Source organism: Melitaea cinxia, chromosome 10, assembly GCF_905220565.1.
Source record: "Melitaea cinxia chromosome 10, ilMelCinx1.1, whole genome shotgun sequence".
Taxonomy (NCBI): Eukaryota; Metazoa; Arthropoda; class Insecta; order Lepidoptera; family Nymphalidae; genus Melitaea; species Melitaea cinxia.
The window spans coordinates 7,771,634-7,799,448 of record NC_059403.1 but is presented as its reverse complement, the minus strand read 5'-3'; the positions used below and the strand labels follow the sequence as shown (position 1 = coordinate 7,799,448).

Genomic DNA, 27,815 nt, shown 5'->3' with positions numbered 1-27,815 from the left:
AGACTTTTCATATAGATAGGTAGGTATAATAATGAAATAAAATTTCAAATTTTAAAATAATTATATTAATATCGCGGTCGATATGAGTGGGCTATAGAGTTATGCTGTTATTGTCTTGTGTGCGCACCTACTCAGCATGTTAGACTTACCGATAAAAGATGCTATACCTACGCCTCACACTCAATAGTTCCTAACAGATGAGGATCTTGTGTCGAGTGATTTGTTTGTGCTTATGTTTATAACTATTACACATGAGACAAAATTTCTCAGATCGCGGACAGTGGCCTAGCAGGGGAGGGGCAGGTAAATTTTTATAAGCGGGTAAAGAATTAGATTCGTTTTTGTTATAGAATCAGATTACCTAAAAACAATACAAACTCAAGCCTAATTATAATAACTAGGTATAATAAAAGTCAACCAACAAAGAAGCATTATTCAATTTCTTAACTAGATGAACCGATAATTTACGCGAAAGAAAAGAAAAAATAAATAAAAAAAAATGGCCTTTGTCCACGAAATAACCGCAGACGCACGCTAGTTCATTAAAGAACAAAAATAATCAAACCGGTGCTCGTAATGAACGGGATCGAGTGTCGACATAAAATAAAACAAAAACATACAAGAATTTAAAAAAAAAAAAAATTATTCGACCGAAAGGAGGCTGATTACATCACTAGTCAAATTACACGCGCCTGTACGAGTCCGTTTGGTTCGGTATACGTACGTTTTATACGTGGGTATAAAACTAAATACCGGTTTTGAGTTTGTTTTATATTTTAATATATTAATACGTAAAGAAAAACTTATAGTTTATAAAAAAATTATAGTTTAAGTTTATATAGTGAAGGAGTGCAGAATGCTACTATTTTTTTTTTTTAATTCTGCATAAAAAGTACATTAAATCAATAAAAAAAAACTTTACACACACTACCATGTATTTGACTCACACACGCATATTATACTCTTTTGTTAATTGTCAAAGTCTGTAAGCAAATTGAAATTTTTTTAAAAAAGATTCTATATTTTCATAATTTTTTGGTTTTCTATAATTTAAATTTTTAATTATGGTCGAATTTCGGCCTCTGGGCGACCACTAGTATTTTATACAAGGGTTATTTGATATGTAGGTACCTACCTAACTTAGATTACAATTAATATATATAATTAATTTTATCGTCGGTTTTAATCCATAACGGAATTCTCGGATTGCTTTTAATCCGACAACCCGAGATGTAATCGATTCGAGCTGAGTCCGCCCATATCAGAGCGAGTGACGTAAACAAACATACCGAAAAACCGGTAAAACCAACGGTCGAACTCAGTTGCAATGCCGCTACCAAAGCGGCATGACATCGCAGGAGGTGGTGTATTAGACGCTGGCGCGCTAGCAACGCTAAAGCGGCGCTCTCGCAATTCAGTTGGCGCGTAGTTACCAGGCGAACATGAATGCGGGGGAGGCGTCTTACCGGGGTACTGCCAGAGCGGCGCGGGGGGCGCAGGCGCGGGTGTCGGCCACGCCAGAGGGGCGGAGCGATCGTCGCAGAGCACGTTGGCCACGCCCACCGTCATGGCCGCCTGCGCCGCGTCTGCAATGACAATAACATGACATTCATTCTGCTCCGACTTCCGGACAACACCGACATGACCATCATCATTATCATCTTGATTTCATTCAATATCTGTCATGTAATTTATAATAAAATACTTCTATAAACTAATATCGATGAGTGATCACGCGTATAAATTAGAATATAAATAATATGAAGAATTAATATTTTTTGCCAAATTGCCAATACGTGTTACCTAACTAAAAATAAATTGAAATTAGCGATATTTTAGGTAGGAACATAGATACAAAATTGTTCAGTCAGCACAAAAACGAGACGCCTAAAATAACTTACGTATGTAATTGTAGAACTATCCACCTTATTGTTAATTGCCTAAAGGAACTGTATTCAAACAACACTCCGGACAAATTCCTACAATTTTTGGAATGCATTACCTACTGTAATTTTTAATGTAGGTACAATGAGATTAGATAATAATAAAAAAACTGCTAAAACTAAATTCTAGTGAGACAGGCCCTGCAGCGGAAATGAAATGGTCTGTAAGCATCTCATGCAACTGGCAACTGGGCAATCTTCATATACCTACAGACACATTAAAAAACGTCGCATTTTCTAATTTCTACACCTTTCCTATTAGGTTTGTATCCAGTAGGTATATTGTACATATGTGTATGTGCGTATATAAAAAGGTGGGGTAAAAGTTTATTCATATTTTATATCGGTAAGGTAAGATTTACAAAATTTATTTACATTATTTATAATATGTATATACCATTTCCGCTGTGTGGCTACGGTAGTAAAGAATATAGCCACCCCCTCTCTTCCAGTGGGTGTTGTAAGAGGCGACTAAGGGATAACACAGTTCCACTACCACCTTGGAACTTAAGAAGCCGACCGATGGCGGGATAACCATCCAACTACTGGCTTTGAAATACACAGGCCGAAGACGGGCAACGGTGCGACAAAGCCAGCCCTGCGGTCACCAACCCGCCTGCCCAGCGTGGTGACTATGGGCAAAACACATGAGTTCAGGACATTTTTGGCGCGAACTTGTGGAGGCCTATGTTCAGCAGTGGGCTGTGATAGGCTGAAATGAAGTACCATTTTGTGCGATATCTCGCACGTAGTGACAGGATTCTGTTGCTGTAGAAATTTAGGGACTTCCGCGACAAAAAGTTTTGGGAGCCTTACACTAACGAACAAACGAACACGAACTTTACACTATCTAAAGAATTCTAAAGAGACCGAACCAGATGGAAATCTAAGGGTCCAGAATCGGGCCTATAGGTAGGTTATGTAGGTATACTTAGTATAGTTGATATCAGGACTTCTTAGTCAAACTCTCAATTTTTGTTGATTGACTAAAGACGTAGGTACCTATCTATGTGGTTGGACGTTGTCATGATGAATCTGATCTGAGCATGATCAGATCTTCAGCTATATCGTAACTAGGTGCAGAAACGTCGACCTAGCTCCACTTTTTCAAAAACGTCGACGCATTTATTCAACGGCGATCAGAGCGAAATGCATATTTGACATCAAAATTTCCTGACTAAAAACGCTTAAATCAGTTTTGCACTAATCCTACTTTTGTGTATGTTCGGGGATAACTTCGTCGTTTATGAACCGATTTTGATAATTCTTTTTATGTTGGAAAGGCGATATCCCTGGTGTGGTACCATGATAAGGAAACCAGGATCTGATGATGGGATCTCAAAGAAATCAAGGGAAACTCGAAACCCGATGTTTATCATGTGTGTATCGCATTTAAATTTCATCGAGATCTGATTACAACTTTTGGAGTAATCTTTGATAATGCGTATTACTTGACTATTTTTTCGTCTATCTATGTTGTATTACTTGTCGATATAATTGAAGTCGGTTTTTTTTCGTTTGTCTGCAAACACAATTATCTAAATGTACCAAATTTCTTCGTTGGATTCACCCATTTTGACGGATAGAAAAACAAATTAAAAGTGGCGGGAAACTACTTATTACTTTTTCCCCAACATAATATTATACCTACATACCATAATTATCTTATGCAAGTACCTAGGTAACTATGAGGTGTATAAAAACGGCCATTAAAAAATCATAGTTAATGACAACAAGTCACAAGATCGAAACTCGACACGGTCTAAGCCGCGCGGAAATAAAATTTATCTTTGACTTAGCCAAACTAGTTTAAAAACTAAATCTGTACGTGTGTAATTGGTATCATTACTAAAGTAACCGAAATTTCAAGTTACTTTGAGTTTTTTTACGAGTAGACATCCTTAAAAAATGTGACCATCAGTGTTGAGTTTGCAATAACTTAAATTGTAATACTTAAGCTTAATGTTATTAATGTTTGTCGTTATTGTGTTGTACCTATTATAAGCTTGTTTGTGGTTCCAATAAATTAAAAAAATATATATATCTTGGCTAGGTAAACCTTATTATAATTTATCATCCAGGTTTTACCTGAAAAATCCGGTTGTTGCAACAGTCATTTGTCAGTGACTATTGCGCCAACGTGCCAAACTACGCCTAGTACCAACTATAGGTACCGTATTTAGAGAGTCTATTGTATTTATTTTGTTTGGTTTTATTATCCTTAACAAAACTTGGTCACCAACCCGCCTGCCCAGCGTGGTGATTATGGGCAACACACATGAGTTCACGACATTTTTGGCTCGAACTTGTGCAGGCCTATGTCCAGCTGTGGACTGTATTAGGGCTGAAGTGATGATGATGATGAGTGATGGACAAACCTTCTGCAATTAGGTAATCGCACAATGAACTGTGTGAGATTAACGAAGTACAGAAACTAAATGCGCAGTTTGTTTTTATAATGGAGTCAGGCTTTCAGACAATACACCATAAGAACAGTACAGTTATCTGCTAGATAGAAATAAAAAAATAATGACATAAAAGTTTGAGATACATTGTATTCTTTGTTTATATTTTGTCTCAAAGCCAAATTAATAGACTATTGGTATCTGCTAGTAATGTCAATTACACCAAGGTCAAACAAATGTAGGTTTAATTTGATCGATAAGTAGATAGGTAACTAAATTTTTTTATTTCGTTCATATTAAAAAATTATACTTTTAAAAATACACAAAAATGGGTAATAGTTTTATTTTCATATTTAAAAAATATCTAGGTTTAATATTTCTTGAACTCCAAGAAGCACTTTGTAAGCAACTACTTCAATTGGTAGGTACTTAAAATTTTATAGTATACCTACTAGCTGACCCGACAAACGTTGTTTTGCCATATATATTATTACCCCCCCCCCCCCTCCCACAACTTAGAGGTATGAAAAATAGATGTTGGCCGATTCTCAGACCTACCCGATATGCACACAAAATTTCATAAAAATCGATCCAATCGTTTCGGAGGAGTATATTAACTAACATTGTAACACGTAGTAGGTAGTAAGTAGTCTAGTCATTTCGTGTTATTTTATGCCCAGTCTACTACCCGTATCAGAAAACAGACTTTAATGGGTTAAGTTAAACTACCTTATACACATCATATCTGTTTGGCTAGTACAAATGTAGGTATGCCATATGCGGGGATCGAACCCGCAACCGCCAGCGCAACAGCCACAAACCAGAGCAAGACCTTTAGCCAATAGTTCGTCATTATCACACCATCTAAGTCTAACTGTCATGAGGTAGTTGGATACATGCAGTTAGTTGTTACCAGTCATTCTGCCTGCTTGAATGAATATAATATATTATATAAGTATAGAATAAGGCAATGAGATTACGCTGAAAATATAAACTCGTAAACATTCGCAATAACTGAGTATTACGAGCACTCGCGATAGCTGAGCGATAACTTGAATTGAAATTGTATTTGACAATAATTAAGCAATCGATGAGCGATAAGTAGATTATCTTTGACTGATATTACCTACTCGAGAAATGTTACTTTAACAGCGGTTTGAAAATAAAATCGAAATTGGAAATAGACAAATTGTTCTAATAAAATATTATTATTGAAAATATCTATTCATAAACGATAGGTTACTAATAACTACAATTCTTGAAGGAAATGTGTAAGAGTTAACAGCTAGACATGAGCACTCAAAACTCAACAATTTATCTAACTAAGAAAAACATTTTTTTTTAAAGTAGGTAGGTACCTATTTGTTAAAATAATTCTTCTAAAATGAAAAAATAAAAAATGGAAAATAAATAAGGAATATGTCAAAATCGAAATCATCAGTCGATGATTTATTAATGAATGAGCTTCGGCCTGTAATATCCCACTACTGGGCATAGGGCTCTTTCCCAATGTAGAAGAAGAATCAGAGCTTAATCCACCACACTGCTCCAATGCGGGTTGGCGGATATATTCCCTACTATGAGTAACGATTAGGTTATTAGGTGTACATGATTACAACCGGGACCGACAGCTTAACGTGCTCTCCGAAGTACGGTAGGGAGACCCACAAGGGTTGCAAAACACCTAGACCACGGCAAACACTATATGGCCAATACAAATGTTTCTCATGTGCGGGGATCGAATTCGCAACCGCCAGCGCAACAGGCTATGACCGTTGCGCATACGCGGCGTTAATGAATGAGCAGAGGTAAAAAAATAAGTATGCGGACCAGAAGATTTTTACCTATTTAATGGTGCTAAATTTGTAAAAAATACCATTTCCAATATTTAAAATTAATCGACTTTTCTTCCATAATATAATCGCCGTTATTTATAAGACTTTATAACCAGTGATTTAAAAATCGCAAAATAACTTTAGCTTCTGTATGTATATTTACATTTCTTTATTTTGACTTTTTAACACACTAAACGCCGCCTTGATTGTTTAGTTTTTTCTGTTTGGGCCATTGGGGACACCATGTAGTCGACATACAATTTTTCCGTTGGTGCCGCGGGAACACCACACGACCGCGAGCTAGATTCAACTTAAAAAATATGACTTAGAAAAATATGTCATATAATGCAAGGAAAAATAAGGAAGATATTTAAGAATGGGTATGTTAGTGCAATAAAAACTCATATTAATATCATCTTATCTTAATATATATAAATCTCGTGTCACAATGTTTGTCCTCAATGGACTCCTAAACCACTTAACCGATTATAATAAAATTCGCACACCATGTGCAGTTCGATCCAACTTAAAAGATAGACTATATTTTATTTTCATATATTATGTTATTATTATATTTCAGAAAAAAAAATAAGGTGATACGAAGTTCGCCAGGTCAGCTAGTATTATCATAAATTTTTTGGAAATAAGGACTTATAAACTGGCCCCATGGATTTCAAGAGAGGCCCAACTGGTGTCCCCCATGGCGTTCAACGTGTTAAATAACTTGTTTTTATGTTTACCTACGTAACTAATAAATATAATATTCATCATATATCTCCGTCATTTTTATTCCGCAAATAAAACGTAAACAAAAAGTTTTCTCACGAAACAAATTCCCACAATGAGATGAGATATCGGAGCGACAGCGGCGCGAGGAGGCGAAGATGGTTATGAAAGGAAACACAAGCACGTGCTTGTATATCTGTCTCTTTCTTACAAATCGCCCTCTCTGTTTTTTCTACTAATCGCACAGAGTAGTCTCGTTCAGAGCATGGTGTTATTTTTTTTTTTTGGGTATAAAACTTATTCATTATTTACTATAAAATTTTGTTTTCTTATGACAATTACAAAATAATTATTTTTCAAATTAAGCTTTGTAATTTGTATAGTATTGTAAACTACGAAATAACACTGTAAATAGAAAATAAAATATTTACTACTGACTTATTCAATTCAGTCTTATTTCGTAAAACATGCAATATTTAGAACAAAACTTAAAAAATTAAATAATAAAAATAAAGAATAAATGTAATATATATATGAAAAAATAAAATTATCTATCTTTAATTACTCTGCGCCGAGTATCAATTGACCTTCACCGCGAGGTGCCGCTCCAACAATAGCATTCCATGCATAAGCCCATCTCGCTCGCACTCGCAACTCAGTACAAGGCAGTCACGATATATCTCCTAGTGACCGCTGATAGCCTAGTATCACGCGCGCTGAAGAAAAGGGTTTATCCGACGCCGAAACACCTTCCCATTCCTCTAGGATTTTCCGACTAAAGAATTGGTCTAGTTTTCCGCGATAAATACGCGTAATAATAATGCAACTAAAAATAAAAAAATAAAAAAAAATTATTTAAATTGATATTGTCATTTTTAGTTTCGAAAGAGATGGCGTATAAAGTACCTACTACTTATTGTTTATACTTTGTCATTTGTTTGAAGTTGCTACTTATTACCTACTCGCGTATATCGTTTTATTATTTTCTCGTTGTGAATTCTAGGTCAGATAAATCGCGTCCCTATCCTAGAATAGAACTAGGTACCGTCGCGTTGCGCGGTCAGCGTAGCGAGGCGTAGCGTAAATAGAATGACGGTATCGGCCGCCTGGCGACCGGTATTAAGCGGTATCCAACCGCGATGCCGACGGTATCGATCCCGACCATCGATAACAGATAAATATTTGTACTAATATCGTAACATGGAGGAATTCTTGTTAAAAATTTCTACCTTAAGTTTTACGTCGGTAAGTAGCGGTGATAGTGATGTCAAAATGAATGGAGAATCTTGATAGAATTTTATAAATTTCGAAAAATTAATAAAATTATGCCAAGTCACTTGTACCTACTGTTTCTCTACGAACGTCGGCAAAAATATAATAAATAAACACGAACAGAGATTAGCTTAACAGGAATCATTCTTTTGAACATCTATGAGTAATCTATTATGTATGTGTACAAATTCTCTGTCAAGCGTTTAAGAAATACCTTTGTATTAATATTATTAAAAATGAATGTGCCCTGTACGATATAAGCTGCGGAGTTTCTAGCCGATTCTTCACTGCAGGATCTACATTTCGAATCGATGGTAGCTTTACTTTTACAAAAATAATAAAAACCTTAAAGTTTTAATTTGTAAAATGACGATTTGAAAGTGCTCTTGCGGTCTATTTGAATAAAGCTATTTATTATTAATAAGATTTTTTGATTCATTCGGTTCCTAAATTTTTAAGGCACATTTACTAAATTGAAAACTGTAGATATGAAGCCAAATTTTGATACGCGAAATACATGAAATTGTTCGTATAAAACAATGTGAGAACATATTTTACGTCAAACAGTCGACTCGCCGTGGAGAAAGTTAAATTCGTTTCAGTAAAATTGGTAAAACGATATCTGACATAATGTTGACAATTGCAACCGCCAATACCGTTCTTATTTTGGTAGTTAATTATTATCTTTTATATACGAGAAAATGTGATTCTTCTTGTGTTTTTATTTGTAATTATCCCTACTGTGCCTCAGAGAGCGTGTTAAGCCATCGTTCCCGATTAATATCAAAAACACGTGGCAGCGTGATGGATCAGGTGGATGACACCCAACACTACCAACACCTATAGGCAAAGAGTTTATTCAGTAATGATGCATTTAAAAACTATATTAATAAAAAATTTGATTCTTCTCTAAATAATATAAAACTAATTTATTGATTTCAATTATCATCTACATCTACGCAAATAAATAAAATTGGAGTGTCTGTTTGTAAGATTAAAATAATAGCTTTTAACTCAGTAAATTCATATGTAATACACGGTACATATACCAAAATAACGTTTTTTATAATTTTTGTCTCTGTCTGTCTGTCTGTTTGTTCCGGCTAATCTCTGAAACGGCTGAACCTATTTTGACGGGACTTTCACTGGCAGATAATAGCTGATGTAATAAGGAGTAACGTAGACTACTTTCATAATATATTTTATTTATTTATTTTATGACTGCGAAATGAACAATAATTATTTTGTTAAACACCACGCGGACGAAGTCGCGGGCACAGCTAGATAAAAATAAATACCAACATTTGCATGATGTTGAATAACTATTTTTATAATTAAGGAGGAATTAGGAATACTACTATATTTATGATAACAAACGGGACCGACAGCTTACGTGCTGTCCGAGGCATGGTAGGGTGACCAAGTACAAGGACAAATATTCAAACCGGAAAGAATATTTCATACAAATATAAAAATATCTAGGTATCCCGAACGGTCGGTATTTTAGGCGCTTACACACACCACTAGACCAGAGCGGTCGTTATCTATGTATTGTTTGGTTCCATTCAAATTATGGTTTAAATTTTTCCTTTTTTATGATGACGCGTGTGATGTCGTTTCGTATTTGACACACATGAATGGAAAAATAAATCTTTAAATTCGAGATCAAGTTTTTGAGGCCAATGATGAAATCCCGGATACTTTGCTTAGAGGTGGATAGGAACGTCTCAGCGTGTACCAGGGAGTTAGCGCCGCGTAGCGAGTGTTCCCTAAATCCGACGAGGGTCTTCCACGAGGGAGGATTTCATCTTGGAACTCGTGTTTATTTTTAGGCAGGGTTGTTGAACTTGTTCTAAAATCAAAATTTCAGTTTATATTTTGTATAACTTTTACATGTTCGATATAATAATTACAGAAAAACTAGCTGTTTTTCATCTGTTTGTACAAGCACACGGGTTTAATATCAACCGTTTGTAAGCGTTTTAAAGATATTTCAAAAACAATAATTCATAAGTATACAAAAATAACACTTAAAATATGCGAAGGTAAAGTTACGGCTACACTTTCTTATTTCACAACATAAAGCCTACTTGATTTAAAAACGACCAGACCTCAGGACAAAAATTTGTATGGGATACGAATCCGCGACCCCTAACGCCTTACCCGCGATTTCTTCCGCGATTTTATCAACGTTTAATTTCGATATAGACTTATTGATTGACTAGCTGTGCCCACGACTTCGTCAATGTGGAATTTAACAAAAAAGTAGCCAAAGTTACTCCTTCTTACATCAGCTATCTGCCAGTGAAAGTCCTGTCAAAATCGGTCCAGCCACTTCAGAGATTAGCCGGAACAAACAGACAGACAGACACAAAAATTATAAGAAGACAGTAAAAAATGTTATTTTGGTATGTGTATACATCCATATGCATTAAGTAAAAAGCAGTTATTTTAATATTACAAACAAACACTCCTATTTATTTGTATAGATGTGTGTCTTGTTTTATAGTCAAAATCAAAAGTATAGTTTTTTTTTATTGGGTTTTTGACATAAACACATTTATGCAAACTAACCAACTTTCCAATTAATTCTTTTTAAATTAGTATACATAAAATTAATATTAAAATTATATTAGAATGATATTATCAGCCCTCGGAAAGTTCACCTACAAATGTTTGTGACGGGCGAGCGCCCGAAATGGCGAGACGTGATTAGAAATACTCCGACTGTGAAGCCTGCAGCGACCCTCGCTCTGTGTCTGTGTCCTGTGACACCGACCTAAGTCTACAGCTCATTGTGATCTTTATATTATATTATTTATATTACATAGCTATATAAATACCATATATAAAAACCAAAATTAGAAAACCTAAAAACTTGATAATTAATTCACGTTCTTAACAAACGTATTTTCAATTTAACGAGCGAAAACTTAAGACTTAAAAAAGAATTAAATTCCTTCATATTTGTCTAATTAAATAATTCATTCCTAAAACAGCACGCCTTTTAAGTCTTATAATTAGTAGAAAACCTAGTGTGAAGAAACGCCTTGTGAACGTTTATTGCGAGTTAGGAAAGCTCGATATCGAGCCTGCCTACTCCAATAAATACGCGACAATGTTTTCAAATATATCAAATATAATTTATATTTCTGTCATAAGACCCCAAATGTCGACCACTTGCCGCGGCGCTATTATCTACTCGAGTCACTTTGTTTGCTTTTGTTAATCGCTCCCTAAGCAATAGTAACTACTGCTCCCATAGGAATAATGACCACTTTTCCACGAACAATAGTCGGTCATGCGGCACGCTTTAATTAAGAAGCCCCGAATGCTCCTCTAATTCATGTCTCCCTAGTACTTGAAAGTCAACTTTATTCTCGTTTAGGTAGAGATTGCTTTGAAAATGAGGGGGAGAGAGTTTAATAATAATTACGTGTTTATTCTATTCGAAGTAATAAGGGGTCACGAAGAGTGATAGATATTGTAGGACGATAGATGGAATATCGATTTTTTCCTATGCGTTCAAAGTAGCTACATGGTCAAATCACTTCATAAGTAAAATATATGAAGTATTAGATAGAAATCCCCTTTATTCGAACTTTTTATAACACACCAAATTCCTTTTTGAATTTACTATTAGTAAATAAAGAACGACGAAGCCATTGGTGCGTGTCCGATTGTCAGTAAAAAATATGCGTATTTTGCGACGTGAAATTCATGAAGCAATAAAAGCGGCTTTCGCAATTTATAGTAATTGTAAAACTCTGATTAGCATGTAATTGTTCGGACCGTTGCGTTTTTGCTGTGTAAATAAATTCGAGCTAGCCGAACATCCGCTTTCGCGATGATATCTACTGCCAGAGCGAGAGCGACAGAGCCTTCCTTCCTTTTATTTTTACAACCATCATTAATAACATAATTAATAAAACATTTCTTTCGAAATAAAACAAACTTATTTTAGTTAAAGATTGTACAATTATAAAAAAATATACGTTTACTAAATATTAGTATCTATATATTTTACTAGCGACCCGCCACACGGGTGCAATGTGATACTAAATATACTACAGAATGTCTTTATTCATAGTGTGAAGCCAGCTTATAGCATGGTTATTGACATAATAAGAACAACATTCAAATATGCGTCGTTAGATTTACACGTTGTTACAGAATGCGTTGAAGAAATAAGGGTTCACTGCTCGTTCCCCGTAGGTGATAGCTTGATATTATGTAGCCTATATGTTGACCCGACTTCTTAATAATATTCGTGCCAAATTTGAAGTAAATCCATGCAGTACTTTTTGAGTTTATCCCGGACATACATACAGACAAACAGACAAAAATTCTAAAAACTATATTTTGGGCTTCGGTATCGATTGTAGATCACACCCCAAGTACTCACAACTTCTTTCGCAATGACACGTTTCTCTATCCTCTATTCCAAAAGAACTTTGCTGAATTTCAGAATTAGAAGGATACTTCTAAGCTTCTGCAGCGTTCTTGTTAGTAAGTAACAATATCCTTGTTAGTAAGTAACAGTATAGTAACGTATAGATTAAAATTATTCTAGATTTCATTTAAATCTTTTCAGTATTTTTGATGTGATGCACGGCCAAGGTTCTGTTTCGATTAGGTACAGTCCTACAGATCGAGATATATCTATAAAATTTAAATGAAAAATTTCAACTTACGAATGGTAGGTAAATTATTGATTGGTAACTTAAAAACAACATTATTGATACTAGCATTATTATAACATTCCAATAACTGTTTAAAATAATTCCAGCGTTCATAGCTTCATTGAAAATGTAAATGAGTGGCGCGCATCTCGCTCGCGCAGGCTGCAGTAGCCGATACTCATATCCAGCAATTAAGGCAACATCGGAAAAACCTCCTCCTTTTTTAAAGTCTGTTAAAAATCATCCTAAAGGTAGATACTAAATATTAGCAAGGTTTTAATATCTTTACTATTGATATACGTAATATACGTAACATAAATAAATCTCAAAAACGTTTTTACAATTGGCTATAAATAAATTTAAATTCTATGTTAATATCCAAATCATCGGTGTTTTAGATTGTATAAATAACAAACATGTGTGACAGTTTTGGTACGTTGGCCTTTATACAGGTCATATCGCTGAGTTAATATAGTGACTGAGTAATTATTGAAGGTTTTTAAAATAATAACTGCTGAGGTTGCTGCTAATTGTTTACAGCAGAATCAATTTTTATTGGTGCAGCTTCACTATACCTTATAAACTAATACATACCTACTTATGTAACAGAAGAATGTAAAAGGCCCTGTACACGGTCAAATTTGTTTGTCAATTTTTTTTAATCAAATTTCATGTTTACATCAAACAAAAGCGAAACTGATGACTCCTAGAAACCAAAACAAAACATATATATAATAAATATAAATGATATATTATATAACAATAATAAGTATTTTTATGCCTCAGATACACAAAACACAATAAAGTTGGAAAATATTGGCACGACAATTTAGAAATACATGGAAGTTTGATAGCTGCATTGGAGTTGTAGATGGAAAGCATATCACTTTACAAAGACCTGAACATTCCGGTTCTTATTATCTTATACTATTAAACAAGCAATTCTTGTATATATATATATATATATATATATATATATATATATATATATATATATATATATATATATATATATAATCTGAATCTCGGAAACGGCTCCAACGATTTCCATAAAATTTAGTATATAGGAGGTTTCGGGGGAGATAAATCCATCTAACTAGGATTCATTTTTAGAAAATGACGTTTTATCCCTGTTTTTAGGGAGTGAAAAAAATATCGTTAGAATACGAAGGTAAATTTCGCAACTATCATTAAAGTTGTAATAGCTCGGTGGGAAATCGGCCGGTCGGGATCAACCGAGGAGATCATAGTTCAAATCCCAATGTCCCGATCAATTATTTTTTTCCTTTTTTTTAATTGCACTCGTTATTTTAAAAAATATATTATTCATATTTTATAAATATGTAATTCGAATTTAAATATGAATTCCAAAAAACACGATTTACTAAAAATACCGAGCTAAGCTCGGTCACCCAGGTACTTATAATTATTAAAGAACACACAGCCATTGCAGTTGTATTCTCCATGGTTTCAAGGCGATAACTGAAATCTTATTTGACCAACACAATTGCACCCTATCAAACAGGTTTGTCAAACACACCGTCAATCAAAATTTCCATCACACACGTCAAAAATTTACATCGTTTGACAAACACGTCAAACAAGCTTTGCACACTTTCAAAAAAATTTACAAACACATTGGCAAACAAAAATTTGTCAAATAATTTGACCATGTACAGGACATATATAACATGCGTTGTAACTGACAATTCAAAAGTGCTTTTTAAAAGTTACCTAAACAAAAACAAAAATAATGATTTTAAAACATTTTTACGTCCGTAATTGAAATAGATAATAAACATATATACTTATATTTATGTATATACTAATATACATATATTTATGTACATATATTCATATCAAAAAATTTAAATCTACTTATAATAGTAAATAATGCTTTTTTTGTTATAACAAAATATTTTCTGTGTTTTATTTACTAAACACGAATAAATTTTTAGGTACAATTTAAAAAACACTATCAGAAACATTATCATTAAAAATTTAAAATACCTACCTAACTATAGAATAAACAATAATTCGATACGATTTTTAAGCTAAATTGCTTTTCAGCCATTCTGACTCAATTATACCTAATTATTTATTCCCAAACCACATTATTTCTAGTAGTTGAAAATTAATTTAATGATATTAAAATTAATTAATACATTTAATTACAAAATTACTAATTAACGTGGTAATTATGTCCGAACATATCCAGTTATTATTTAGTTATTAGTTATTTATTTTAATTTTAAATTATTTCAGTGATGAACCTACTAATGATTCTATAATTTTTCTAGTAATCATGAAAAACAAAATTGATTACAATTTACCGGTCACCTGAACTAACGATTTGCATATAATCGTTCCACGCAAGCTTCTTATAACCATAAATCTCTCCCGACCATCGTATATGTAGTATTATGTAGATACACTAACGATCTTTTTACATGCAAAATTAAATGTTACCTTGTGAGTCGAGCGGGAAACGTCGATTAAAACCACAATTATGTACTTGTTTATATGTAACCGTGATGGAAACACCCGGCTGCTTCTATGTTAATGCGCGTATAATTTACACGGTAAAGGTGGGTAGGTTAGAAATGAATAGCTACCGTGAACCGGCATTCACTTTATAGACAATAGTCGATACAAAAATAAAATTGAAACGATCTTCGTTGGTTTAAGCCCCGTTTACCTAATATTTGTTAAGTTCTTATAACTGTTATATTTGTATAATAGTTCTATACCAAAGTGCGTGTACAGCAAAATGTATAGTATATACATAAATTTTCACGGTTAAATATCATAAAACCTTAAATGACTTATAAAAATTTAATCTCAATTTATTCCGAGTAATATTTCAAGCGGTATCGGCGGCGGTTGGCGTGATCGAAACGATGCGCGATGCCGCGATTGCGCGATTTCGCTCCGACGCTATCATTTAAACTAGGCCTTTGATTTACGATTACGATTTCACCTCATCGACGGTCACTGCACAGCTTGCTTTTAAAATGCTCATATATATATGCCTTTTTTAATACATGAAAAACTGGTCGTGACCTTTATAATTCTTACTACAGTAACTCAATTAAGAACCGGCTCCGGCAAGGCTACAAACAAACGTGTAACGAACGATAAAATAATGAATGAATATAAAAAACAAATGAATAAAATATTATGCAAAAACCACAAGTCGTAGCAATTATTCCTTAAATAAGTGTAATATAAATTTATATGTAAACTTATTGCAGTATGTCCACAAGGTTGAAGATTCGTTTGTTAGTTGTTAAGTATATAACATTTTTTTGTTTTTTTTTTTTCATACAACATTGTACCGTTGTTAATACATAGTAGTACTAGGCTAACATAAATGCTAAAGAGATTGTGATTACCTACATAATTGGTGACGCAACTACTATCGGCGCGCACGGCGGGCATTCAGCGCACAGAAACTGAACTAGCAAAAGGCCTACTTACAAACCGTATCATCATAAAAACTTTTATTTGTGTAAATTATTACACAGTGGCAATAAAAAAATAACAAGTATGAGTTATAAGGTACGGTTCGTATATTCGTATTGTTCCGTAAAACTTACCAAGATCATGTAGCCGTTGATTATTATCTTTCTGCGAGAGAGCTGCAAAGAGACCTGCGTCGCCCACTCGTTGGCGAGCGACAGCTATCCCGACGGGTATTGAACCTAGAAATAATATTTTTGTTTATATATATATATATATATATATATATATATACATACATATTAATTTTTTGTTAATGTCAAAACGAAAACAGAAAATTAATTTAAAAAATAAAAGCTAAAAGAACAAACAGAATTCTGCCATTTATTAATTCTGCTGCCGGATATATAAAATAAATAACTACATACATAAATAACACACATATTGCTTAATCACAAAAATGTCTACTCATTCATTGCATCATCGTACTGATAACTACTAGGATTTCATGAATTGTAAACACGTTGTATATCACATAATAACAAATACTTTCGATATATATAACTTAGACTGTATAGTTAAATTTATTTTGTTTAAATATTTATTACATTTATTTTAATATCTATATATTAATATGTGAAACAAAAACTGTGTACCCCTTTTTACGAAAATTGCGCAGAGGGAGGAGTATGTAATTTCGCACACTTATAGTTTACTAGCTGTGCCCGCGACTTCGTCCGCGTGGAATCTAACAAAAAAGTTATTGTTCATTTCGCAGAGTTATAAAATAAATTTCTGTAATAAAAGTAGCCTAAGTTACTCCTTATTACATCAGCTATCTACCAGTGAAAGCCCCGTCAAAATCGATACTAGCCGGTACAAACAGACAGACAGACAAAAATGGTAAAAAGTATCATTTTGGTATATACTATGTACCGTGTATACCATCCACATATGCTTTTAGTAAAAATTGGTTATTTTAATATTACAAACAGACACTCCAATTTTATTTATTTGTATAGATAAAGAGGATATAAGGAGTGCAGAATGCTTATATTTTTTATTTATTTTTTTAAATTAGCATATATGTATAATACATTAAATCAATAAAAAAAAAAACATTACACGCACTACCATGTATTCAACACACAAACTCCTTTAACCTTTAATCTTTTATTTTATAGAAGTACTAGCGACCCGCCCCGGCTTCGCACGGTTGCAAAAACTATCAGTGTTCCTCTATTATATTATGCGTGTATTATACATATAAACCTTCCCCTTCAATCACTCTATCTATTAAAAAAAACCGCATCAAAATCCATTGCGTAGTTTTAAAGATTTAAGCATACTTAGGGACAGAGAAAGCGACTTTGTTTTATACTATGTATCTTTGACAACAAAACTTTAATAATGTTCAAACTTATAATTTCAATTAATTACTGTCGAATTTCGACCACAGGGCGACCACTAGTACTTATAGTTATTTTTGGTACCTGTTACAAATGTTAGGTATATTCAATACCCCATTTCGAAACATATAAAAGCTTATATTTCATTCTTTTTGTTCAGGTGCTTACCACGTTTATTGTTTTGTTGAAGTCCCTATACTTCGGCAATGTTTCAATCGCCACGATCACATGGAGACAGTCTTCTCCTGATCATAGCGATTGAAACATTAAAAATTTATGAATGAATGATGAATTATTTTTTTTCTTAGAAAATAAAATGATATGACTATTATGTTATACAAGAAACGACAGTCAGTCAAAATTAGTAAATGACGTTTATGTACCAAATTGTAAAAGACATAATTAAATTTTTTTCTTTCCTCAAAAATTCTGATGATTTTAACAAGTGATGTAAATAAGAGCTGATCCATTATATATACGAAATAAACCAAGCAATATATGATTAAAATTCCAAAAAATATAAAAAAAAAATGTTTAGCTATAAAAATTAAACGCGATTATTTGCTATGCTCGATCGAAACACGAAGTACTTTTTCCTCTATTGTTAAAGAAAAAATTCGCAAACAGCTGATTCTTTCAAACTACCAGAGCAACATAAACCTTAGGATGTCTGAATTCGTACCGTTGTTCAACGAAGCGGGTATGGCGGGCGGTGCCTGCTCGGTCTTGTTCCCCGGCGAGGCCTGCTCCAGTTTGACAGCGACTAGCTCCGAAACGTGCACGTGCTGCGGCTCTCGCTTCACTTGGACCTGTACGTTCTGGCCGGCCACGCCGAGCCACGTTACTGGGTTAGTACGACTGCAGCCGCCGTCCGTGTGTATCACCTTTAAACGAATCTTCTGTTAAATTCTATACGAAATGTGACATGTATCTTTTAAAGTTTCTTTTAAGGTATAACGTGTAGACTCAAATCTCTGTTTTAAAGCAAATTTAACACAAGGATATAGCCATTAGATCATTCTGTATTATCGAAAATCGAGTTGATATTAATATTCAAAGACGATGACAGACACGTTTCAAAATATCGGCATAATTAAGAAGCATATAATAGAAAGTGCTAAGATAGAAACCTTTTTGGGTGAATTTGTCAGGCAAGTGTTGCAAGTACGCTTAGCTTGTTCCGTCTTAATCGTGAGTGGTTGCATCATGCCAACGCCTTCGAGTAACTGTCTCTGGTCCGGACAGCAGAGCGGTTCGGATAAGCACTTTCCTATCTTCGCCTCTTCCATTTTACTGGTCTCCCTGTACAAGAAGAAGAACCCAAACGTATTTGTTAGTTCAATTTTATTAAAAATCTTATTAAAATTTTAAACATCCAAATCCACAAGTATATGTTTTGCAAGTTGCAGGGAACATAGTATATTGTCAAATTTAACGCCATTTCTACTGAAAAACAAAAACCATTGCTATCACATTGCTTCATTGTCTAAATAATTCTATCATGACACTTGAAAAAAAAACCTGTGATAGCAATGGTTAATGTATCGAATAACAGATCAAGTTTATATTACTTGAACGAATTTATTTCATTTCTATGTCGTTACAGATCGATTCCTCCGATTCCGAGGTGTCCCGAATAACTAGTATGTATAAAGATGATTATATTAATAGTAACATGAGTCAGGTACTGACTTGTCGGCGACGAAGACACGCTGCGCACAGTTGAGCAGCTCGAGCTGAAGCGGCGAGTAGGGCGAGTTGGGCGGCGGGGTTGGTACGCCGAACGTGGACAGCGACGTGGAGAACAGGCTCTCCGTCACTGGAACGAACGTACAACGATTACTGACTTGTAGTATTACTGGGTAGAATAATTGGACCTCAAGCGAAATACGAATTCAGCACATCTAGTAATGGACGAAAGAAGTTCTTATTTAGTACTATTAAAGGATTTTTTTTCAATTAGTGTGATTAAATGTGATGATTAGTGATTAATATGGGTCTATATTATGGGACTGTTTGTTTTTTAAAGTTGTACCCTATTATAAATAAATATTACCAACTGAATGAAAGAAATAAAAAAAAAGAGAAATAATAAGAAAAGTAATCAGGACCGTCAACTCATTATGAGGAATATTTAAAATTCGTGCGTCTAATAGCAGCGGGTAAGGAGCACATGTGCAGTGCGCGGGAGTCGCCGAGTGACACAGTGATAATTAAGTCCCCGGCCCTCCCGCAAATAGACCACTATAATTATAATATTTAATGAATTTCATTTGTCACGATCGTTTTTTTCAGCGTACCAAATCCATAACAAAACTTCTATACTGGAAAAAGACAATTTTGCTGTGAACGATGTTTGTTTTATAAAATGGTTTAGTTTTAATACAAAAACAATTTGGTGCGATGTATTTATTGCTGTAGCATCAGCTAAAAATAAGTCAGTACTTTATTACAAAATACAAGAGCCTTTAGCTCGATACAAATTGGTACCGATTTGTGTGTACTGTGTGGCTACGGTACTCAAGAATATAGCCACCCCCTCTCTTTCCGTGGGTGTCGTAAGAGGCGACTAAGGAATAACAGTTCCGCTACCAACTTGGAACTTAAAAAGCCGACCGGTGGCGGGATAACCATCCAACTGCTGGCTTTGAAATACACAGACTGAAGACGGGCAGCAGCGTCTTCGGTGCGACAAAGCCAGTACTGCGGTCACCAACCCGCCTGCCCAGCGTGGTGACTATGGGCAAAGCACATGAGTTCACGTTACTTTTGGCGTAAACTTGTGGAGGCATATGTCCAGCAGTGGACTGTATAGGCTGTAATGATGATGATGATGATGAAATTTGTGGAAATTCGTCGTTTTATTATTATTCTTTAGGGTTCAGTACCTCAAAAGGAAAAAACGGAACCCTTATAGGATCACTTTGTTATCCGTCTGTCTGTCAAGACCCATTTTCTCAAGAACGCGTGGAGGTATCAAGCTATATATATTGCCTATATATGTATGGCAATATATATATAATATAATATGTATGGCAATATATATGCTATATATTGCCATGCTATATATTGCCATACTCGTAATTTACCATATTATAGAGAGAGAACATTTTAGTATTCCTATTACGCTCTACGTTCTACAACAACATAGACTATAATTATATACCTATATAAATATAAGATTGCTGTTTTTTGAAAATTAAAAAAAAAATAGGTGCCGAATTGTTAATTAAATAGTCATTCAATAAGTAGCTGATATACAAAAAAATATTCGAAAATAAACAAATATAAAAATGATTGCGAATATCGGTTATATTTTGAAAAAACGTTTAAAAAATAACTAGTATCTCCTTTAGTAAACTACCTGTTCTAACTTTTAAACTACTGCTTTATAATCATCACTTCTATTAAATAGACAGTCTGCCTATTTAACTAAAAACTAGGAAGAAACCCCTCGAACTCACACTAATTTCTCACAGAGTTGTTCTGATATACGAATGAAATTTAAATCGTAAAAAAATACGTTATAATTTTAATACCAAACGCAGAAATTTTTACAAAATACGTTATGCCTATTTTTAACGTAAATAATATACGTACTTCATTTCAGTCCTGTGTATTTTTCGCCTATTAGTAATAGTCGTGGAGATCAAAAAGCTAAATACTCAGGCTTTACAGGAACCTATTGGATTGGAAAGATTAGATGGTAAAAAGAAAAAAGATTATAAGATGCTCTTTCAGCGGTGTAGAGAACTTGTAGTTAGTCAAAAAGAAATAGGTAAACGATCGCGTCAGATAATAGTAGTTATATACGCCCTACGTGTTTCTGATAGCGAAAAAATATTAATCTGCTGGTTTGGGTGGTGGGTGTGACCAATATAGATTTTTTTTCAAACCGTCAGTTTAAGGGACTTCCTCCACATATATAATTGTCAGATATCGGGTATGTACGAGAACACCGAGAAATGAAGCGCCTCTACAGCATTATAATCTAACGGCTCAAGTATGATTGGAATACTTCACAAAGTGCAAGGCTACCTTCACTATGTTATTCTGACGCGCTCGAGTCACTCCCTAAATCCCAAGTAAAACGGCTATTTTATTTATATTTACCGGACGCCATTAAATTTCACGGTCATCACACAAGTTTCGCATTAACTATTTTACGTCGCAAAACACCAGGCTCGCATAAACCGAAACAGCTCGTTTCTACCACGGCATGCCTGTATGGCAGTTTTTGTAATTGTATATTGTGAGCCGTCACAGAAGATATTCGTAAGATCCACAGATTAAACATTAAATCCGAGAAGTCGTCTGTCCGTCACGTCACGTTACACGCGAGTCAGTCACACCGACCTCCGTAATTATTATCAGCGATACGATCTGTCACTTAGCGAAGTATTTTTTTTTAATAATTAACTGAATTCTATTCTAATCAAAAAACTAACTTCAAAATGCCTTTTAAAGAAATCTTTTGAATATATCTTTTTACTAGACATGCAAGAAAACAATACTTTTCGTAATTAAACGTTAATCGTAACATTAGTTTTCGTGTCGAACTTTGATGCAATGTAATTATTATTTTTCTATTCGTAGAAAATGAGGCAGATATTGTTTCTAATTGTATATTCTGTTACATTTATACATATAGACATGCTAGGTGGACGTAGAACTTTAAGGACGAGAGAGAGAGAGGTGTTAGCACAGATTTTCTCTCTCTTTCTCTCATAGCCAGTGACGTTTCGTATATTTAAGACACAGTGCAGGCCTATTAGTAGGTTTTACTTTAATCGTGTGATTAAAGCACACTTCTTTTTTGGTTTTATATATTATTTGTAACTAGCTGGTTTTGATACTATGAAAAGATGGCATTTTAAAAACGAGACGAGAAAGACGAGTAATACAACGTAGATCGACGAAAAAATAGTCAAGTAACTACGCATTATCAAAGATTACTCAAAAAGCAGTGATCAGATCTCAATAAAATTTATATGTGACCACATGAGAAACATCAGCTTTCGATTAAATTAAAAATTATCAAAATCGGTACACCCAGTAAAAAGTTATTGCGGATTTCCAAGAGTTTCCCTCGATTTCTCTAGGATCCCATCATCAGATCCTGGTTTCCTTATCATGGTACTAAGCTAGGGATATCTTCTTTCCAACAAAAAAAGAATTATCAAAATCGGTACACCCAGTAAAAAGTTATTGCGGATTTTCAAGAGTTTCCCTCGATTTCTCTGGGACCCCATCATCAGATCCTGGTTTTCTTATCATGGTACTAAACTAGGGATATCTCCTTTCCAACAAAAAAAAGAATTATCAAAATCGGTACATCCTACCTATAAGACCTATTAAGTGGCTGGGTTATATTTGATTAAAAATCAGCTACATTTATAGTATGCAATCAATTCGCGGGATCTTGACCTCGCGACACCCCGTACGTCATTTTTCGAGATCAATCCCGAAGCACAATACGATGAGATCTCGCTCGAGATTGGCGGGATTAGGCAGTAGTCACCGAGAATCGACATGTGTCTATTCGGTGTAACTTTTAGTAATGAGGTTGATTTCCTTTTGCGATCTTTGCAGAGGAATTCGAAGAAATTTTGAAAACATTTAAAAGTCGTTATTGTGTGTGTCTACGAGTTACGAGATAAGTCACTTATAAAGAATGAAATTAATCAATTAGAGTGGGGAAGAACAAGGGGTAGTTTTTTACAGTTTGCTTGAAATTGTTTACTTACACTGGTGCCAACCAGTGTTGAACTGACATAAAATGCAGCTTTTCAGACAGCATTCCCAACACATCTTGTTTTTTAACAAGTTATTTCCAAAATCACCCTTGGAAATACACTTTTTCCGTATGTAACTGACAGTTGATTCGATTCTTAGTCATCCGATTTTTTTTTTTTTTTTTTTTGAAAATTATTCTTGATCTCCAAACTGCCGAGATCTCACGAGATAGTAATTTCTAATGTCACGAAATTTCGAATTTTCAATCTCGAGTCGAGCTTCCTTAGGTGCATAAGGTACTTACATATGTGTACTAACAACAGATTATTGAAAGACCAATAGCAACTAATAATAAAATATTTCGCGTCAATTATAGTTATCACAACCGCGTTTTATTTTAGCACTATCCGACCGCTTATAGACTAGTGATCGCCCACGGCGGTCCACGCTGCTAATTTTACGTTGCGTGTTCCTTTCGACTCTTATTATTTATAATAAAATATGATTAAAACGTACAAACTCGATTTTAACAGCAACTTGCGTGTATTGGGTCGTTACATATGAAATTGGCACTTTGTCGTACTGGCCACTTTGAATCTCAAATATTTCCTCTTTGGTTAACAATTCCAAATTCAAATTTATATAGCTATTTACTCATGTATTTTCATTTCGAAAACCGTAATTTATTTGTTTTTTTTCTCTATTGTTTTTTATTTTTTGCGTCACTCAGTTTACAAAATGGAAAACTTGAAATATCATGCTATTTACGAGTAGGTACTAATTTCATCGTGGCACCGGTGCTGCACCAACGGCTCGAAGAGTTAATGAGGTGTATGGCTGCGGTGTCGCAAAAGAAAACACAGCGCGTTTTTTGGGTCCAACGTTCAGGAAATTTCGACATGCAGAACAAGCCCCGTGGACGGCCAAAGACCAAAGTTGATAATGAAGAATTGAAAGCTATTGTGAAAGTGGATCCATCACAAACCACGTCCGACTTAGCTACAGGCTGCGGTGTTAGTGATAAAACTGTTTTAATCCACTTGAAGCAAATTGGGAAGGTTCTACAGCTTTCTTAAATCTGGCCAGACGATTACGGCAGATGTCTATTGTCAGCAACTGCAAACCATAATGGAAAAGTTAGTTGCTAAACAACCGAGGCTAGTCAATCGCTCTAGGCCACTGCTGTTTCAGGACAACAGGCTACCAAATTAGAGGTGCTTCAAATGGAATGTCTAGGACATCACCGTACTCTCCGGATCTTTCTCCAACAGATTACCATTTTTTTTTTAATTTAGATAACTTCTTGCATTGGAAAAAATTCAACTCTAATGAAGCAGTCCAAACCGCCTTCAAACATTTTACTGATTACTATCCGAATGTTTCTTTTTTTTTGTAAAGGTATCAATGAGCTACTTATAAAATGACAAAAGTGCATAGTTAGCAATGGTACATACTTTGATTAATTCAATATATTGTATATATAAAAATCGACTTTATGTTCCGACCATACAAAACGCCAATTTTATATGTGAGGAATAGTTTTATGTGATTTTAGAATTACAAGGTTGGTTGTATGTAATACTTTTATGCATTGTTTTTAAAGTTGCTTTACGTGGAGTATTATAGAATATTATTTGTAGCGTATTCGCGTTAAGAAAATAGTGACTTATCTACGTGCTACTGATAAAATTGCTAGTTTCAATTGATTGACGAAATTACATCAAATTTTTATTCCACAGTATTTAAAGGTGACATTTTAAAATTTAATCATCGTCGTCCAGTTTTCATCAACATTTATATCGTAAAAAAATTCAGTTAAGCGAATTCCATAACATCGACATGCGCTAACGCGTCGTCGCATAAAGCAGGAAGTTTTCGTTGGTATTTAAACACACGTTTTTATTATAAACACAGAAGTGAACACAAAAAAGTAAAATAATGTGTTAATTGTTTTGGCTCATAAATTACATATACCCGTAAAACATTCTGCCTTGCTTACAAAGCATTAATAAAATTGCATCGCATGTAAGATGTCAAAGAATGGGAGAGAGTACAATGAATACAAAATTAAAAGACCGATTTCACAAAATCACATTTCACACTTTTTATTTAGATACAAAACAAAAGAACATAGCTACTAATAAAATCAATTGTTATGTGAAGAAAAAATATTATTTCGACGCCTCTACACTACACTGTAACTTTAAAGTGTTTGACGGTGTGCGCGCGCACTCGCATCTTAAAAATTTACGCTCATCATTTTTCCCAAACGCGCTAAAAGAAGTATAACTTAAGAACAAAAAAAAAAATGTTTTAGTTTTATTTTGTGCCTGTTGCGATTATTTTGTAAAAGTTACAATGGGACTGTCGTATCCTTGTAGGACAAAAGTCCCTAAAATCAATAAAAGAATAAAAAAAGAACAAAAAAGGAAGAGAAAAAAGTGCTATTAACAAACGCTAAAGCTTGTCAAGTCTGCATAGACCGCGTAGGTATTTATGAGTTACCGTCACTATCTGTCCTATACCTGTGTTCACAAACTTATTAATCGTAGCATCGTAGCTTTCGAAGAAATATAAACCTTATATATATATTTTTTTCTTGTGAAGGCAATTTAATCCATTCCAATGCAAGTCAAATATTATAATAACTGCCTTAATTCGAAATTGGTAGAACAGAAAAGTAACAACGGCCAGATTCAACGACATCAGCTGACATTTTTAGTTAACTCTGCTAATAGCAAAGATCGTGTTTTGACTTATTGATATCACAAGCGAGAACATACACGTAAAAGCAAAGTCCACACATTCCTTCATTCACGGGTTAATCACAAAATCAGAAAATTATCAAATTTATGAAATTAAAATTAGGCACGAAGGTAAATTATGAATGAAGGGTTCCACCCTTTTACAGAGGGGATATTTAAAGTTTGCATGGAACTTTTGGATCTATATTTAGAAGTACGAAAGTTAGTAGGTACTAAAGTTTAAATATGGAATTTGATTATTAGGCTTTTGTTTGAGTGGAACTTTGAGGTGAAATAAAACTGTAAAAATGACTACGAGATGATTACCAAATTACTATATGCGAAGCTACCACGAGCGAAAGAGCGGGGCAAAGCTAACAATAAATATACTCGCAGGTAACGAGGTTTGATGACAGAGCAGGAAAGTAAAATTAAATTAAAATAATTTTCTTTAGCTTAACTTTTTTTTAATTAATGTCATTAAAATTATTTTACAAACATAAAACCTTTTAGTTCAGAGAAAAATTGATAAAATTTGTGTTGTGTGCTCTTTCGGTCTAGTAATAAAAAAATATGAATAGTTTTATAATAAATAAGAAAATATAGACTTACCATATCTGGTCTTTTTTTTTCATTTGCGTTTAATATAATTATTATTATACAGAAATAGAATTTATTTATATATATACCTTTATGTATTTGTGTAGACCTGCCACCCTGGTTTGGAAATAGTGAATACAGCGGAAATCTTGTGACACCTGTGAAAATAAATCCGTTTTAATAAACAGCTTTGTGTAGACTCTTACCTAGGTTTATTTTTAATTTTTTCGGGCATCTTGGTTACAAGCACTACATTGTGGCTGCATTTCATTATAAGAGAAAAATAAATTATATTAAAAAAATAATTATTTGACTCGCATTGAATGTTTCTGATCTATCTAGTAAATCTTATAAAAAAATTAAAAGCAAATATAGACATTAATATATAACTACGGAAACTGAAATGTTTAAAATAAGTGTTTGTATTTTTTAGTGAAGCAATTTTTTTAATTGGAAGAAATATGCAGAATTGTTTATTTTTAAACAGCTGAAAATCAGCATAAAAGTTGTTCGAGTACCAGGCTCGCATACCTTGGTGCAGATCAGTGGGCGGGCGGGAGCGGGCGCCCCCCGCCGCCCCGCCCAGCATCTCCCCACGTGCTGAACCACCTCACCACCTGCGGACAAACCACGTTTATATTACTATCAGCTAGTCGCTTCTTTGTGTGTCCTCGTGCGTGATATTATTGAATATCAACAGTAGGTACCTAAACTTAAGAAAATTTTATTACTATTATTATAATGTTTTTAACGTTACGTCAATTGTTTAGTTCAGGTGCAGTACTGTTAGTACTCTAAATATAACTACCCTTTAATAAGACAATTTTATCAAGTGTTAGGATTGAAAAGATTTATACTTTGTGATAAGACAATTCTTCACATTACTACTCATTTTAGAAAGCATATTTTATCGGTATTTCATTAAATTAATCAAAACTAAACAAATTAAACTACAGTTAATGTGATACTATCACTAATTTGGAATTTAAGAGCGTGCAAGA

General features: G+C 34.0%; 1 protein-coding gene across 1 annotated transcript in view; it reads right to left on the bottom strand.

Annotated features, from left to right (window-relative positions):
- The window catches only part of LOC123657229 (protein winged eye), a 45,474-nt gene extending 18,043 nt beyond the window's left edge, over positions 1-27,431 (bottom strand). Inside the window, exons 1-9 of the mRNA XM_045592805.1 lie at positions 27,346-27,431; positions 26,904-26,972; positions 19,427-19,553; positions 18,865-19,036; positions 18,417-18,618; positions 16,395-16,567; positions 10,904-10,983; positions 9,888-10,033; positions 1,290-1,586 (exon numbers count right to left, since the gene is read on the bottom strand). Coding sequence (XP_045448761.1) covers positions 1,290-1,586; positions 9,888-10,033; positions 10,904-10,983; positions 16,395-16,567; positions 18,417-18,618; positions 18,865-19,036; positions 19,427-19,553; positions 26,904-26,972; positions 27,346-27,403 — 1,324 coding nt within the window. The 5' untranslated portion in view covers positions 27,404-27,431. The remainder of the gene's footprint in view (positions 1-1,289; positions 1,587-9,887; positions 10,034-10,903; positions 10,984-16,394; positions 16,568-18,416; positions 18,619-18,864; positions 19,037-19,426; positions 19,554-26,903; positions 26,973-27,345) is intronic.
- Positions 27,432-27,815: the final 384 nt, after the last annotated feature.